The 19025-nt window shown below is 41.4% G+C and overlaps 1 protein-coding gene across 7 annotated transcripts in view; it reads right to left on the minus strand.

Annotated features, from left to right (window-relative positions):
* Nucleotides 1-19025, minus strand: part of rg (A kinase anchor protein rugose) — an 803540-nt gene that overhangs the window by 693344 nt on the left and 91171 nt on the right. For all 7 annotated transcript variants that reach the window (XM_070098204.1, XM_070098202.1, XM_070098203.1 and 4 more), the window contains one exon: nucleotides 12095-14312. In XM_070098204.1, coding sequence (XP_069954305.1) covers nucleotides 12095-14312 — 2218 coding nt within the window. The remainder of the gene's footprint in view (nucleotides 1-12094; nucleotides 14313-19025) is intronic.

Raw genomic sequence — 19025 nt, forward strand, 5'->3', positions numbered from 1 at the left:
TGTGTGTGTGTGTGTGTGTGTGTGTGTGTGTGTGTGTGTGTGTGTACACTCACCTATTTGTGGCTGAAGGGGTTAATTCTCAGATCCTGGTCACACCTCTTACTTGTCACCCTCCATTCTTAATCCTCTACTTTCTCACCAAATTCATTCCACTTCCCAACCACTCTTGAGAAAAGTATCTTAGCATCCCAGTGGCTCATCTGTGTCTTTAAATTTCCAGCTGTCCCCAAGTACCTGCTTCTTGCCTTTCAAACAGCCTGTCCTTTTCTACCTTACCAATTCACCTGAATATTATGTTATTATGTCATCCCTGGTTCTTCTGTCCTCCAATGTCATTCGATTCAATTCTGTTAGTCTATACTCATAGCTCATGCCCTTCAGCATAGGAGCATGACTTGTTGCATTCTTCTGCACTTTACCTCATTTCTTAACATGTAAATATGCATGCATGCATATATTTATATGCATATACATGTGTATTATATACTGAATGTATGTATGTGAGCATGCACGTACACATGCACATACACGCGCGCGCACACACTTTTTTTTTTTCAACAAGTCGGCTGTCTCCCACCGAGGCAGGGTGACTCAAAAAGAAAGAAAATCCCCAAAAAGAAAATACTTTCATCATCATTCAACGCTTTCACCTCACTCATACATAATCACTGTCTTCGCAGAGGCACCTAGATACTCCAGTTTAGAAGCATATATAAAGATATATAACTTATCCCTCCAAACTGCCAATATCCCAAACCCCTCCTTTAAAGTGCAGGCATTGTACTTCTCATTTCTAGTACTCATGTCCTGCTATATAAAAAAAACTGGTTTCCCTGAATCCCTTCACAAAATATTACCCTGCTCACACTCCAACAGCTCATCAGGTCCCAAAAACCATTCATCTCCATTCACTCCAAAACACGCCCATGCATGCTTGCTGGAAGTCCAAGCCCCTCACCCATAAAACCTACTTTATCCCCTCCCTCCAACCTTTTCAAGGACGACCCCTACCCCACCTTCCTTCCCCTACAGATTTATATGCTCTCCATGTCATTCTACTTTGATCCATTCTCTCTAAATGACCAAACTGCCTCAACAACCCCTCTTTAGCCCTCTGACTAATACTTTTATTAACTCCAAACCTTCTCCTAATTTCCACACTCCGAATTCTCTGCATAACATTTACACCACACGCATTGCCCTTAGACAGGACATCTCCACTGCCTTGCTGCAGTATTTACAACCCAAGCTTCACACCCATATAAGAGAGTTGGTACCACTATACTTTCATATATTCCGTTCTTTGCCTCCATAGATAACATTTTTTGTCTCCACATATACCTCAACGCACCACTCGCCTTTTTTCCTTCATCAATTCTATGGTTAACCTCATCCTTCATAAACCCATCCACTGACACGTCAACTCCCAAATAACTGAAAATATTCACTTCTTCCATACTCCCTCTCTCCAATGTGATATCCAATTATTCTTCATCTAAATCATTTGATACCCTCATCATCTTACTCTTATCTATGTTCATTTTCAACTTTCTATCTTTACACACCCTCCCAAACTCGTCCACTAACCTTTGAAACTTTTCTTTAGAATCTCCCATAAGCACAGTATCATCAGCAAACAGTAAATGTGTCAACTCCCATTTTGTACTTGATTCCCCATAATTTAATCCCACTCCTCTCCCCAACACCCTAGCATTTACTTCTTTTACAACCCCATTTATAAATATTTTAAACAACCATGGTGATATTACACATCCCTGTCTAAGACCTACTTTTACCAAGTAATCTCCCTCTCTCCTACACACCCTAACCTGAGCCTCACTATCCTTAAAAACTCTTTACAGTATTTAGTATACTACCTATTCCATATACTTGCAACATCTGCCACATTGCTTCCCTGTCCACTCTATCATATGCCTTTTCTAAATCCATAAATGCAATGAAAACTTCCCTACCTTTATCTAAATACTCTTTACATATATGGTTCAATGTAAACACTTGATCAACACATCCCCTACCCACTCTAAAGCCTCCTTGCTCATCTGCAATCCTACTCTCTGTCTTACCTCTAATTCTTTCAATAATAACCCTACCATACACTTTTCCTGGTATATTCAGTAAACTTATTCCCCCATAATTTTTACAATCTCTTTTGCTCTCTGCCAATCCCTAGGTACCTTCCTCTCTTTCATACATTAAACAAAAATACCAACCACTCCAACACTATATCCCCCTGCTTTTAACATTTCTGTCACAATCCCATCAGTTCCAGCTGTTTTAGCCTCTTTCATTCTATGTAATGCCTCATGTACCTCCCCCCTCACTCGCATCCTGCTCTTCTTCACTCCTAAAACATGTTATACCTCCCTGGCCAGTGCATGAAATTACAGCCTCCCTCTCTTCATTGACATTTAAAAGTTCCTCAAAATATTCCCGCCATCTACCCAATACCCCCACCCCCCCCATCTACTAACTCCCCTACTCTGTTTTTAACTGACAAATCTATTCATTCCTTAGGCTTTCTTAACTTGTTTATCTCCAAAATATTTTCTTTTTATTATTATTATTATCACACTGGCCGATTCCCACCAAGGCAGGGTGGCCCGAAAAAGAAAAACTTTCACCATCATTCACTCCATCACTGTCTTGCCAGAAGGGTGCTTTACACTACAGTTTTTAAACTGCAACATTAACACCCCTCCTTCAGAGTGCAGGCACTGTACTTCCCATCTCCAGGACTCAAGTCCGGCCTGCCGGTTTCCCTGAATCCCTTCATAAATGTTACTTTGCTCACACTCCAACAGCACGTCAAGTATTAAAAACCATTTGTCTCCATTCACTCCTATCAAACACGCTCACGCATGCCTGCTGGAAGTCCAAGCCCCTCGCACACAAAACCTCCTTTACCCCCTCCCTCCAACCCTTCCTAGGCCGACCCCTACCCCGCCTTCCTTCCACTACAGACTGATACACTCTTGAAGTCATTCTGTTTCGCTCCATTCTCTCTACATGTCCGAACCACCTCAACAACCCTTCCTCAGCCCTCTGGACAACAGTTTTGGTAATCCCGCACCTCCTCCTAACTTCCAAACTACGAATTCTCTGCATTATATTCACACCACACATTGCCCTCAGACATGACATCTCCACTGCCTCCAGCCTTCTCCTCGCTGCAACATTCATCACCCACGCTTCACACCCATATAAGAGCGTTGGTAAAACTATACTCTCATACATTCCCCTCTTTGCCTCCAAGGACAAAGTTCTTTGTCTCCACAGACTCCTAAGTGCACCACTCACTCTTTTTCCCTCATCAATTCTATGATTCACCTCATCTTTCATAGACCCATCCGCTGACACGTCCACTCCCAAATATCTGAATACGTTCACCTCCTCCATACTCTCTCCCTCCAATCTGATATTCAATCTTTCATCACCTAATCTTTTTGTTATCCTCATAACCTTACTCTTTCCTGTATTCACCTTTAATTTTCTTCTTTTGCACACCCTACCAAATTCATCCACCAATCTCTGCAGCTTCTCTTCAGAATCTCCCAAGAGCACAGTGTCATCAGCAAAGAGCAGCTGAGACAACTCCCACTTTGTGTGTGATTCTTTATCTTTTAACTCCACGCCTCTTGCCAAGACCCTCGCATTTACTTCTCTTACAACCCCATCTATAAATATATTAAACAACCACAGTGACATCACACATCCTTGTCTAAGGCCTACTTTTACTGGGAAAAAATTTCCCTCTTTCCTACATACTCTAACTTGAGCCTCACTATCCTCGTAAAAACTCTTCACTGCTTTCAGTAACCTACCTCCTACACCATACACTTGCAACATCTGCCACATTGCCCCCCTATCCACCCTGTCATACGCCTTTTCCAAATCCATAAATGCCACAAAGACCTCTTTAGCCTTATCTAAATACTGTTCACTTATATGTTTCACTGTAAACACCTGGTCCACACACCCCCTACCTTTCCTAAAGCCTCCTTGTTCATCTGCTATCCTATTCTCCGTCTTACTCCTAATTCTTTCAATTATAACTCTACCATACACTTTACCAGGTACACTCAACAGACTTATCCCCCTATAATTTTTGCACTCTCTTTTATCCCCTTTGCCTTTATACAAAGGAACTATGCATGCTCTCTGCCAATCCCTAGGTACCTTACCCTCTTCCATACATTTATTAAATAATTGCACCAACCACTCCAAAACTATATCCCCACCTGCTTTTAACATTTCTATCTTTATCCCATCAATCCCGGCTGCCTTACCCCCTTTCATTTTACCTACTGCCTCACGAACTTCCCCCACACTCACAACTGGCTCTTCCTCACTCCTACAAGATGTTATTCCTCCTTGCCCTATACACGAAATCACAGCTTCCCTATCTTCATCAACATTTAACAATTCCTCAAAATATTCCCTCCATCTTCCCAATACCTCTAACTCTCCATTTAATAACTCTCCTCTCCTATTTTTAACTGACAAATCCATTTGTTCTCTAGGCTTTCTTAACTTGTTAATCTCACTCCAAAACTTTTTCTTATTTTCAACAAAATTTGTTGATAACATCTCACCCACTCTCTCATTTGCTCTCTTTTTACATTGCTTCACCACTCTCTTAACCTCTCTCTTTTTCTCCATATACTCTTCCCTCCTTGCATCACTTCTACTTTGTAAAAACTTCTCATATGCTAACTTTTTCTCCCTTACTACTCTCTTTACATCATCATTCCACCAATCGCTCCTCTTCCCTCCTGCACCCACTTTTCTGTAACCACAAACTTATGCTGAACACTCTAACACTACATTTTTAAACCTACCCCATACCTCTTCGACCCCATTGCCTATGCTCTCATTAGCCCATCTATCCTCCAATAGCTGTTTATATCTTACCCTAACTGCCTCCTCTTTTAGTTTATAAACCTTCACCTCTCTCTTCCCTGATGCTTCTATTCTCCTTGTATCCCATCTACCTTTTACTCTCAGTGTAGCTACAACTAGAAAGTGATCTGATATATCTGTGGCCCCTCTATAAACATGTACATCCTGAAGTCTACTCAACAGTCTTTTATCTACCAATACATAATCCAACAAACTACTGTCATTTCGCCCTACATCATATCGTGTATACTTATTTATCCTCTTTTTCTTAAAATATGTATTACCTATAACTAAACCCCTTTCTATACAAAGTTCAATCAAAGGGCTCCCATTATCATTTACACCTGGCACCCCAAACTTACCTACCACACCCTCTCTAAAAGTTTCTCCTACTTTAGCATTCAGGTCCCCTACCACAATTACTCTCTCACTTGGTTCAAAGGCTCCTATACATTCACTTAACATCTCCCAAAATCTCTCTCTCTCTCCTCTGCATTCCTCTCTTCTCCAGGTGCATACACGCTTATTATGACCCACTTCTCGCATCCAACCTTTACTTTAATCCACATAATTCTTGAATTTACACATTCATATTCTCTTTTCTCCTTCCATAACTGATCATTTAACATTACTGCTACCCCTTCCTTTGCTCTAACTCTCTCAGATACTCCAGATTTAATCCCATTTATTTCCCCCCACTGAAACTCTCCTACCCCCTTCAGCTTTGTTTCGCTTAGAGCCAGGACATCCAACTTCTTTTCATTCATAACATCAGCAATCATCTGTTTCTTGTCATCCGCACTACATCCACGCACATTTAAGCATCCCAGTTTTATAAAGTTTTTCTTCTTCTCTTTTTTAGTAAATGTATACAGGAGAAGGGGTTACTAGCCCATTGCTCCCGGCATTTTAGTCGCCTCATACGACACGCATGGCTTACGGAGGAAAGATTCTTTTCCACTTCCCCATGGACAATAGAAGAAATAAAAAAGAACAAGAGCTATTTAGAAAGGAGAAAAACCTAGATGTATGTATATATATATATGCATGTGCGTGTCTGTGAAGTGTGACCAAAGTGTAAGTAGGAGAAGCAAGATATCCCTGTTATCTAGCGTGTTTATGAGACAGAAAAAGAAACCAGCAATCCTACCATCATGCAAAACAGTTACAGGTTTTTGTTTCACAGTCATTTGGCAGGACGGTAGTACTTCCCTGGGTGGTTGCTGTCTACCAACCTAGGTAATATTTTCTTATTTTCATCAAAATTTCTTGACAGTGCCTCTCCCATTCTATCATCTGCTCTCCTTTTGCACTGTCTCACCACTCTCTTCACCTTTCTTTTACTCTCCATATACTCTGCTCTTCTTATAACACTTCTGCTTTGTAAAAACCTCTCATAAGCTATCTTTTTCTCTATTATCACACCTTTACTTCATCATTCCACCAATCACTCCTCTTTCCTCCTGCACCCACCCTCCTATAGCCACAAACTTCTGCCCCACATTCTAATATTAATATACTGTACTATATACATATTTTTTTTTTTAGAATACACTGGCCATCTCCCACTGAGGCTGGGTGACTCAAAAGAGAAGAAACAGAAGTTTTCCTGTTTACAGTTAGCAATTTATACAAGGGAAGGGGTTACTAGCCCCTTGCTCCTGGCATTTTAGTTGTCTCTTATGACATGCATGACTTACATGGACAGCATACATATGTATAAATATATATAATTATTATTATATTATATTATATTATATTATATTATATATATAAATGCATACATATACTTTTTTCAACAAACCGGACATATCCCACTGAGGCAGCGTGACCTAAAAAGAAAAACGAAAGTTTCTCTTTTTAAAATTAGTAATGTATACAGAAGAAGAGGTTACTATCGCCTTGCTCCCAGATTTTACTCGCCTCTTACAACATGAATTTCTTACAGAAAAGTGGAGAAGATCGTGTTGTTTGGTAGGTTTTTGATAGACTTTAAAGCGAAAACCTACCAACCAACAGGATCTTCTCCACTTCTACTCTTACCACGACACCAAAACTAAACGTGGTGTAATTATAGGCTTTTTCCTACGTACACTCAGAATCTGCAGCCGTGAATTCCTTGAGGAAGAATACTCTTTTACTGAACAAGTATTTTCTAAACTTCACTATCCTCGTCACTTCATTAGAGACTGCAGATGATGGGCATTAAACATCTTCAACACACCCAGAGAAGACACTGCTGAAAAGAGATACATAGTCCTTCCTACCAACTCCATTGCCAAACACCTATCCAACATCTTTTCCAAAACCTCATTCCAAGTATCTATCTCCACATCCACCACTATCAAGGACATTACCAGTAATAGACAGGACAAGCTTCAATTCTCTGCAGGGGTATACACAATCCCTTGTAATGGCTGCAGCAAATTATACGTCTGCGAAACATCCAGAGACCTCCAAACACGAATTTCAGAACACCAGTACGCAGGCAGATCTGACATTCCAAGGAATGCCTGTGTTCAACACCGAAATTCACACAACCATTTAAACAACTACAGAAACGCAAGACTTATCACCAGAGAAGACAACACTCAATACCAAAGAATCGTGGAATCATCACTTATCTGTACATCCAACAACTTCAACAAGAACAACAGCTTCTATAACATAGCTGAACCCCTTGCCAAGAAACTCCTTCATCGCTATCCCACATAAGAACATAAGAATCAAGGAACACTGCAGAATGTCTACTCATATACTTATCCAATCTCTCTTTAAAGCTACCCAAGGTTTTAGACTTCATCTTCCTATAAATACTCACGTATGTTTCACCCAGGTAGATCTGTTTGTAACTTGATAATGCCCACTGCGTGGGCGAAATATTGTCAATAAAGGATCAAGTTATATTGCTTAAGTGTTTATATTTCCATTGTGTTGGTATTTTATACCATTTATTTCCATTCCCACCCCTCCTTCAGAGAGCAGGCCATGTACTTCCCACCTCCAGAACTCAAATCCAGCTAACCGATTTCCCTAAATCCCTTCATAAAAGTTACCCTGTTCATACTACAACAGCATATCCATTAAAAACTACTTGTCTTCATTTACTCCTATCTTAACAAATGTATGCATGCCTGCTGGATGCTCAAACCCCTGAAACTCAAAAAGCCTCTTGTACCCAGTCCATCCAACCATTCCTGGGAACAACCCTTACCCCTTCTACTTTCTACCCCAGATTTAAACACCCTTTTCATCATCTTATTCCTCTCCATCTTCTCTTAATTCCCAAACCACCTCAGTATTCCCTCCTCAGCCCTCTAAAGTATACTCTTCGTGACACCACACCAACTTTTAATTTCTATATTATATTCACAATATTTTGCATAATTATTTTTTTTATTATCACACCGGCCGATTCCCACCAAGGCAGGGTGGCCCGAAAAAGAAAAACTTTCACCATCATTCACTCCATCACTGTCTTGCCAGAAGGGTGCTTTACACTACAGTTTTTAAACTGCAACATTAACACCCCTCCTTCAGAGTGCAGGCACTGTACTTCCCATCTCCAGGACTCAAGTCCGGCCTGCCGGTTTCCCTGAATCCCTTCATAAATGTTACTTTGCTCACACTCCAACAGCACGTCAAGTATTAAAAACCATTTGTCTCCATTCACTCCTATCAAACACGCTCACGCATGCCTGCTGGAAGTCCAAGCCCCTCGCACACAAAACCTCCTTTACCCCCTCCCTCCAACCCTTCCTAGGCCGACCCCTACCCCTCCTTCCTTCCACTACAGACTGATACACTCTTGAAGTCATTCTGTTTCGCTCCATTCTCTCTACATGTCCGAACCACCTCAACAACCCTTCCTCAGCCCTCTGGACAACAGTTTTGGTAATCCCGCACCTCCTCCTAACTTCCAAACTACGAATTCTCTGCATTATATTCACACCACACATTGCCCTCAGACATGACATCTCCACTGCCTCCAGCCTTCTCCTCGCTGCAACATTCATCACCCACGCTTCACACCCATATAAGAGCGTTGGTAAAACTATACTCTCATACATTCCCCTCTTTGCCTCCAAGGACAAAGTTCTTTGTCTCCACAGACTCCTAAGTGCACCACTCACTCTTTTTCCCTCATCAATTCTATGATTCACCTCATCTTTCATAGACCCATCCGCTGACACGTCCACTCCCAAATATCTGAATACGTTCACCTCCTCCATACTCTCTCCCTCCAATCTGATATTCAATCTTTCATCACCTAATCTTTTTGTTATCCTCATAACCTTACTCTTTCCTGTATTCACCTTTAATTTTCTTCTTTTGCACACCCTACCAAATTCATCCACCAATCTCTGCAACTTCTCTTCAGAATCTCCCAAGAGCACAGTGTCATCAGCAAAGAGCAGCTGTGACAACTCCCACTTTGTGTGTGATTCTTTATCTTTTAACTCCACGCCTCTTGCCAAGACCCTCGCATTTACTTCTCTTACAACCCCATCTATAAATATATTAAACAACCACGGTGACATCACACATCCTTGTCTAAGGCCTACTTTTACTGGGAAAAAATTCCCCTCTTTCCTACATACTCTAACTTGAGCCTCACTATCCTCGTAAAAACTCTTCACTGCTTTCAGTAACCTACCTCCTACACCATACACTTGCAACATCTGCCACATTGCCCCCCTATCCACCCTGTCATACGCCTTTTCCAAATCCATAAATGCCACAAAGACCTCTTTAGCCTTATCTAAATACTGTTCACTTATATGTTTCACTGTAAACACCTGGTCCACACACCCCCTACCTTTCCTAAAGCCTCCTTGTTCATCTGCTATCCTATTCTCCGTCTTACTCTTAATTCTTTCAATTATAACTCTACCATACACTTTACCAGGTACACTCAACAGACTTATCCCCCTATAATTTTTGCACTCTCTTTTATCCCCTTTGCCTTTATACAAAGGAACTATGCATGCTCTCTGCCAATCCCTAGGTACCTTACCCTCTTCCATACATTTATTAAATAATTGCACCAACCACTCCAAAACTATATCCCCACCTGCTTTTAACATTTCTATCTTTATCCCATCAATCCCGGCTGCCTTACCCCCTTTCATTTTACCTACTGCCTCACGAACTTCCCCCACACTCACAACTGACTCTTCCTCACTCCTACAAGATGTTATTCCTCCTTGCCCTATACACGAAATCACAGCTTCCCTATCTTCATCAACATTTAACAATTCCTCAAAATATTCCTTCCATCTTCCCAATACCTCTAACTCTCCATTTAATAACTCTCCTCTCCTATTTTTAACTGACAAATCCATTTGTTCTCTAGGCTTTCTTAACTTGTTAATCTCACTCCAAAACTTTTTCTTATTTTCAACAAAATTTGTTGATAACATCTCACCCACTCTCTCATTTGCTCTCTTTTTACATTGCTTCACCACTCTCTTAACTTCTCTCTTTTTCTCCATATACTCTTCCCTCCTTGCATCACTTCTACTTTGTAAAAACTTCTCATATGCTAACTTTTTCTCTACCAATACATAATTCCTGTAACCACAAACTTCTGCTGAACACTCTAACACTACATTTTTAAACCTACCCCATACCTCTTCGACCCCATTGCCTATGCTCTCATTAGCCCATCTATCCTCCAATAGCTGTTTATATCTTACCCTAACTGCCTCCTCTTTTAGTTTATAAACCTTTACCTCTCTCTTCCCTGATGCTTCTATTCTCCTTGTATCCCATCTACCTTTTACTCTCAGTGTAGCTACAACTAGAAAGTGATCTGATATATCTGTGGCCCCTCTATAAACATGTACATCCTGAAGTCTACTCAACAGTCTTTTATCTACCAATACATAATCCAACAAACTACTGTCATTTCGCCCTACATCATATCGTGTATACTTATTTATCCTCTTTTTCTTAAAATATGTATTACCTATAACTAAACCCCTTTCTATACAAAGTTCAATCAAAGGGCTCCCATTATCATTTACACCTGGCACCCCAAACTTACCTACCACACCCTCTCTAAAAGTTTCTCCTACTTTAGCATTCAAGTCCCCTACCACAATTACTCTCTCACTTGGTTCAAAGGCTCCTATACATTCACTTAACATCTCCCAAAATCTCTCTCTCTCCTCTGCATTCCTCTCTTCTCCAGGTGCATACACGCTTATTATGACCCACTTCTCGCATCCAACCTTTACTTTAATCCACATAATTCTTGAATTTACACATTCATATTCTCTTTTCTCCTTCCATAACTGATCATTTAACATTACTGCTACCCCTTCCTTTGCTCTAACTCTCTCAGATACTCCAGATTTAATCCCATTTATTTCCCCCCACTGAAACTCTCCTACCCCCTTCAGCTTTGTTTCGCTTAGGGCCAGGACATCCAACTTCTTTTCATTCATAACATCAGCAATCATCTGTTTCTTGTCATCCGCACTACATCCACGCACATTTAAGCAACCCAGTTTTATAAAGTTTTTCTTCTTCTCTTTTTTAGTAATTGTATACAGGAGAAGGGGTTACTAGCCCATTGCTCCCGGCATTTTAGTCGCCTCATACGACACGCATGGCTTACGGAGGAAAGATTCTTTTCCACTTCCCCATGGACAATAGAAGAAATAAAAAGAACAAGAGCTATTTAGAAAAAGGAGAAAAACCTAGATGTATGTATATATATATATATGCATGTGCGTGTCTATGAAGTGTGACCAAAGTGTAAGTAGGAGTAGCAAGATATCCCTGTTATCTTAGCGTGTTTATGAGACAGAAAAAGAAACCAGCAATCCTACCATCATGCAAAACAGTTACAGGTTTTTGTTTCACAGTCATCTGGCAGGACGGTAGTACTTCCCTGGGTGGTTGCTGTCTACCAACCTACTACCTATATTTTGCATAATATTTACACAAATATTTAGAAGATGTCTCCAATACCTCTAGCCCTTAGTTGCAATGTTCCAAGTTCATTCCTCACACCCATAAAAGTTAGTGCATTTGTAATGCAAATGTATATACATACATACATACCCAGTACTGTACATACAAACAGTCCATACAGAGATTTTACAACAGCATAAAAATAACAATATAATTTATAAACAAACAGTATACACACAGTATAACTCACTTTGTCTATCCTTTTCTCTCTCAAGAGTACTTTGACTGGCAAGAGATATTCCATGCCTCTTCAACCCTAAATCTACTTGGTCTTTTGTTAAATCTATCACATCACTGATTTTGATTGTCTCTTCCAAATCCAAGACTTTCTCCTCTTCTTCCTTCTCCACATACTGCCCACCTGAAAGGGCACCAACTTTTACCTCAGTACTATTAACTGTTTCTACTTTACTGAGCTCTTCATCTCCTACTTCCTCAGTTTGTGACTCTTGATCTTTAGGCTTGTCTCTAGAACATGGATCTGAAAATTCTTCAGGCAAGAGTAATGACCCTTCTTGTACTTCTGTACTTTTAGTACCAGCCTCCAACCCAACATTTTGGGTAACATTGCTGTGCTCTTGCTTCTCTGTCACCTGCTCTGTACCTGAGGAATTTGATACATCATTAGGGATGACTTCAATTTCAGCATTACAAGATTTTGGGCATACTTTAAGTGGAGATTCTTGAGTTTCTTGAGTCAAGAAAAAAGTTTCTTCTTTACTTTCAGAACTCTGAACCTCTGTCTTAGGAGATGATTGTACCTCTGTCATAGTGGAGTCTTGTACTTCTTTGTTTGACACTTGTACTTCAGTGGTCTGCTCTGGTGTATCTTCAGGCAATATATGACTAGCACTTTTAGTCAGTGAGTCTTTTTTAGGAGTTTGAACAGCACTACTAACAAGACTAGAAGCTGGTGGGAGAGAGGCAGAAGTAGCAATTATTTGTACATTATCACAGGCTTGAATAGTTTTGGTCGCTACACCATCAGAAACAGATACTTCTAACATACTAACGTCTGACACTGACACATTTGACACTGGTGTTTCATTTACAATATTATTACTTGTACCTAATAAGGGATCATCTATGCTACTGTTTATTTTTTCAGTTTCTAAATTTTCTAGTGCTATGCTTGGCTCCACTTTAGTTTCTGATTCTTGATTTTCAACTTCAAACACAGAAATACTTTGAGCCTCGCCTATGATAGGCTGCACTTGACTGTGTACATCACAGGAATCTTCCTTTTTAACAGAAATATTATTTAGCACTTCAATAACAGGTGTTTCTTCCTCAAATACTTTGGCCTCTCTCTCTTTTTCACTTTTATCTTTCTCATGGAGGCTCCCCGAGATGGTTGCAATCATCTCTTGTGGTGGAGCAGGGGTGGAAACATCTCCAAACCCTGAAACTTGCTCCATTTCATTTTCTTTCTTTCCTACTTCACTTTCAACTTCTTTATCACATAAATTTTTCTCATCAGTTTCTTCTATCTCTCTAACACTTTCTTCTACCTCTCCACTCTTATCCTCAGCCTTAAGAACTTTCTCCTCAGCTTCCAGTGAGCTCTTTACTTTAATTTCTTCATTTTCTGTAACAGTAACTTTATTGCTTTCTTCTGAGGAACTACTGCTTTCAACAATTTGCAAATCTGCTTCCCCTTCAGGCTCCAGCTTCTGTGCAACATCTAAGGAAAAAGAAGTTAGGTCAGAGTTTTCTTCGTCAGATGCTTCCTTCTTGTCCTCATCCTTCTTTTCTTCTTCATCATCTGATTTTTCATCCTTTTCATTGTTACTGCTCTCTCCTTTTTTGGGGATGTCAATATCTTTTTCTTTAGCTACATCCTCAATTTTCACTCCTTCTTGTTCCTTTTCATGTCTATCACTTTCTTCTCTTTTAATTCTTTCCCTTTCTATTTTTTCCCCACACTCTTCTATTATCTTATTATCTAATGACTTAATGTCCACAACTTCAACCTCCACACTACTAGTATTCACTTCTATACTTTTTGCTGCATCATGATCTATACTATCTCTTCCCTCTTCAGTTTTTGCTGATAATTCAGCCATTTCTGTTTTTTCAGAAGCAATGTTTGAGGTAATTATAGTATGAGGGGCAGAGAACTCTATGCTTTCAACATTTTTTATTTCTTCAATAGTTTTCTGCAACTCCTCAAGAACAGGTTCTCTTGTTGTTTCTCTCAATTCATACCCTAGTATACTATCTTCTATTGTATGCCTTCCCTCATTTTGTTCTTTAAGTTGCTCATCATTATTTTCAACTTCCGTCCTCCTGCCTTGATTTTCTTTTGACATCAGCTCAATTTCTGAATCTTTCGGGAGTTCATGATGAGGTTCTGGGGACACAGACATCTTCCCATTTTCAATAGCCGGGGTTTTTTCAGCCTCAACCTGAAAACAAAGAAATTTTTGAATATTTAAAACAAATAAATAATTTCCACGTAAAGATATCACACACAACAGTTACGTTTGAACAACATGTGATTAAGCAAGGTGTTCCATATCTCCAAACTTTTCTGTCACGTACCCCAATACCTGGATGGCATAGGTAGGTATATTTAAAAGAAAAAAATGGCTTGAATCTTAAAATACAACTGTCTCCTTGCCCCTCTACCTTTTAACCTACCCAATACCTTGCCCACTTCTGACACAAAAGTGTGCGCACGTATGCACCCACACGAACACACGCACGTGAACACATGCACACACACGAACACATACACACATGCACACACAAACACACATATATATATATATATACCTGAGGTATGGAAGATGGCAAATGTAGTCCCAATTTTTATGAAAGGAGACAGACATGAGTCATTAAACTACAGACCTGTGTCACTGACGAGTATAGTAGGCAAAGTCATAGAGAAGATCATCAGGAGGAGAGTGGTAGAGCACCTAGAAAGACACAAGCTTATAAATGACAACCAGCACGGTTTCAGGGAAGGAAAATCCTGTCACAAACCTACTAAAGTTTTATGACAAAGTAACAGAAGTAAGACACGATAGAGAGGGTTGGATAGACTGTATTTTCTTGGACTGCAAAAAGGCCTTCGACACAGTTCCTCACAAGAGGTTAATGCAAAAGCTAGAGCATCAGGCAAGCATATCAGGAAAGGTACTGCAAGGGATCAGAGAATATCTGACATGGAGGCAACAATGAGTCATGGTATGTGATGAGGTGTCAGAGTGGGTGCCTGTGACAAGCAGGGTTCCACAGGGGTGCTGTTTTTGGTATATGTAAATGACATAACGGAAGGGATAGACTCAGAAGTGTCCTTGTTTGCAGATGATGTGAACTTAATGAGGAGAATTAAATCGGTCAAGGATCAGGCAGGACTACAAAGAGACCTGAACAGGCTATAAGCCTGGTCCAGCAGCTTGCTCCTTGAATTTAACCCCACCAAATGCAAAGTCATGAAGCTTGGGGAAGGGCAAAGAAGACTGCAGACAGAGTATAGTCTAGGTGGTCAAAGACTGCAAACCTCACTCAAGGAAAAAGATCTTGGGGTGAGTATAATACTGAGCACATCTCCTGAGGTGTACATCACTAAGATAACTGCTGCAGCATACAGGCGTCTGGCAAACCTAAGAATAGCGTTCGATACCTCAGTAAGGAATCGTTCAAGACTCTGTACACCATATACGTCAGGCCCATACTGGAGTATGCAGCACCTGTTTGGAATCCACACCTGGTCAAGCACGTCAAGAAATTAGAGAAAGTGCAAAGGTTTGCAATGAGATTAGTCCTAGAGCTAAGGGGAGTGTCCTACGAAAAAAGGTCAAGGAAAATCGGCCTGACGACACTGGAGGACAGGAGGGTCAGGGGAGACATGATAATGACATTTAAAATACTGCAAGGAATTGACAAGGTGGACAGACAGAGGATGTTCCAGAAATGGAACACAGAAACAAGGGGTCACAACTGGAAGCTGAAGACTCCTATGAGTCAAAGGGACGTTAGGAAGTATTTTGTCAGTCACGGAGTTGTCAGGAAGTGGAATAGCATAGAAAGTGACGTAGCGGAGGCAGGAAACATTCGTAGTTTTAAGACGAGGTTTGATAAAGCTCATGTAGCAGGGAGAGAGGGGACCCAGTAGCAATTAGTGAAGAGGCAGGGCCAGAAGCTATGACTCGACCCCTGTAACCACAAACAGGTGAGTACACGTACACACACACACACACACACACACACACACACACACACAATGCCCACACACACCCACACATGCCCACACACACCCACACCTATACCCACACACACCCACACCTACACACACCCACACACACCCACACACACCCACACCCACACACACCAGCACGGATTCATGGAAGGCAAATCGTTTGTCACAAACCTTCTGGAGTTCTATGACAAAGTTACAGAAGTGCGACACAAGAGAGAGGGGTGGGTTGATTACATTTTCTTGGACTGCAAGATGGCCTTCAACACAGTTCCTCACAAGAAACTAGTGCAGAAACTAGAGGATCAGGCGTGTATAACAGGAAGAGCACTGCAATGGATCAGAGAATACCTGACAGGGAGGCAACAACGAGTCATGGTACGGGATGAGGTATCACAGTGGGCACCTGTGACGAGCGTGGTCCCACAGGGGTCGGTCCTAGGACCAGTGCTATTTCTGGTATATGTGAATGACATGATGGAAGGGATAGACTCAGAGGTGTCCCTGTTCGCAGATGATGTCAAGTTAATGAGGAGAATTAAATCAGATGAGGACCAGGCAGGACTTCAAAGAGATCTGGACAGGCTGGACACATGTCCAGCAACTGGCTTCTTGAATTCAACTCTGCCAAGTGTAAAGTCATGAAGATCGGAGAAGGGCAAAGAAGACCGCAGACAGAGTATAGACTAGGTGGCCAAGGACTGTAAACCTCGCTCAAGGAGAAAGATCTTGGGGTGATCATAACACCGAGCATGTCTCCGGAGGCACACATCACCCAGATAACTGCTGCAGCATACGGGTGCCTGGCAAACCTGAGAATAGCATTCCGATACCTTAGTAAGAAATCGTTCAAGACACTGTACACTGTGTACATCAGGCCCATACTGGAGTATGCAGCTCCAGTTTGGAACCCACACCTTGGCAAACATGTCAAGAAATTAGAGAAAGTGCAAAGGTTTGCAACAAGGCTAGTTCTGGAGCTCAGGGGTATGTCCTACGAAGAAAGGTTGAAGGAAATCGGACTGACGACATTGGAGGACAGGCGGGTCGGGGAGACATGATAACGACATACAAGATACTGTATGGAATAGATAAGATAGACAGAGACAGGTTGTTCCAGAGAGGGGGGCACTAAAACAAGGGGTCACAACTGGAAGCTGAAGACTCAGACGAGTCATAGGGATGTTAGGAAGTATTTCTTCAGTCATAGAGTCGTCAGGAAGTGGAATAGCCTAGCAAGTGATGTGGTGAAGGCAGGAACCATACATAGCTTTAAGACGAGGTATGACAAAGCTATGGAAGCAGAGAGAGAGAGGACCTAGTAGCAATCAGTGAAGGGGCAGGGCCAGGAGCTGTGTCTCGACCCCTGCAACCACAATTAGGTGAGTACACCCACACCTACCCACCTCCAAACTCTCTTACAACAAATTATTTTCCTCCCTGTCCTATGCATAAAATCTCCACCTCTCTTTTTATCCTCTACATTTATCAACTATCTTAAAATACTCTCTTCTGTGCCTCCTCGCTGCATCTTAGTCATCTTTTACAACCTAAACAGCTATAATGAAAGGATTATGTCACTTCCACTTGTGAACTGGCAACATTACAGGAATAATAATTATTTTATTTTTTTTTTTTTTTTTTATTATCACACCGGCCGATTCCCACCAAGGCAGGGTGGCCCGAAAAAGAAAAACTTTCACCATCATTCACTCCATCACTGTCTTGCCAGAAGGGTGCTTTACACTACAGTTTTTAAACTGCAACATTAACACCCATCCTTCAGAGTGCAGGCACTGTACTTCCCATCTCCAGGACTCAAGTCCGGCCTGCCGGTTTCCCTGAATCCCTTCATAAATGTTACTTTGCTCACACTCCAACAGCACGTCAAGTATTAAAAACCATTTGTCTCCATTCACTCCTATCAAACACGCTCACGCATGCCTGCTGGAAGTCCAAGCCCCTCGCACACAAAACCTCCTTTACCCCCTCCCTCCAACCCTTCCTAGGCCGACCCCTACCCCGCCTTCCTTCCACTACAGACTGATACACTCTTGAAGTCATTCTGTTTCGCTCCATTCTCTCTACATGTCCGAACCACCTCAACAACCCTTCCTCAGCCCTCTGGACAACAGTTTTGGTAATCCCGCACCTCCTCCTAACTTCCAAACTACGAATTCTCTGCATTATATTCACACCACACATTGCCCTCAGACATGACATCTCCACTGCCTCCAGCCTTCTCCTCGCTGCAACATTCATCACCCACGCTTCACACCCATATAAGAGCGTTGGTAAAACTATACTCTCATACATTCCCCTCTTTGCCTCCAAGGACAAAGTTCTTTGTCTCCACAGACTCCTAAGTGCACCACTCACTCTTTTTCCCTCATCAATTCTATGATTCACCTCATCTTTCATAGACCCATCCGCTGACACGTCCACTCCCAAATATCTGAATACGTTCACCTCCTCCATACTCTCTCCCTCCAATCTGATATTCAATCTTTCATCACCTAATCTTTTTGTTATCCTCATAACCTTACTCTTTCCTGTATTCACCTTTAATTTTCTTCTTTTGCACACCCTACCAAATTCATCCACCAAACTCTGCAACTTCTCTTCAGAATCTCCCAAGAGCACAGTGTCATCAGCAAAGAGCAGCTGTGACAACTCCCACTTTGTGTGTGATTCTTTATCTTTTAACTCCACGCCTCTTGCCAAGACCCTCGCATTTACTTCTCTTACAACCCCATCTATAAATATATTAAACAACCACGGTGACATCACACATCCTTGTCTAAGGCCTACTTTTACTGGGAAAAAATTTCCCTCTTTCCTACATACTCTAACTTGAGCCTCACTATCCTCGTAAAAACTCTTCACTGCTTTCAGTAACCTACCTCCTACACCATAC

This window comes from Cherax quadricarinatus, chromosome 61 (assembly GCF_038502225.1).
Source record: "Cherax quadricarinatus isolate ZL_2023a chromosome 61, ASM3850222v1, whole genome shotgun sequence".
NCBI lineage: Eukaryota > Metazoa > Arthropoda > Malacostraca > Decapoda > Parastacidae > Cherax > Cherax quadricarinatus.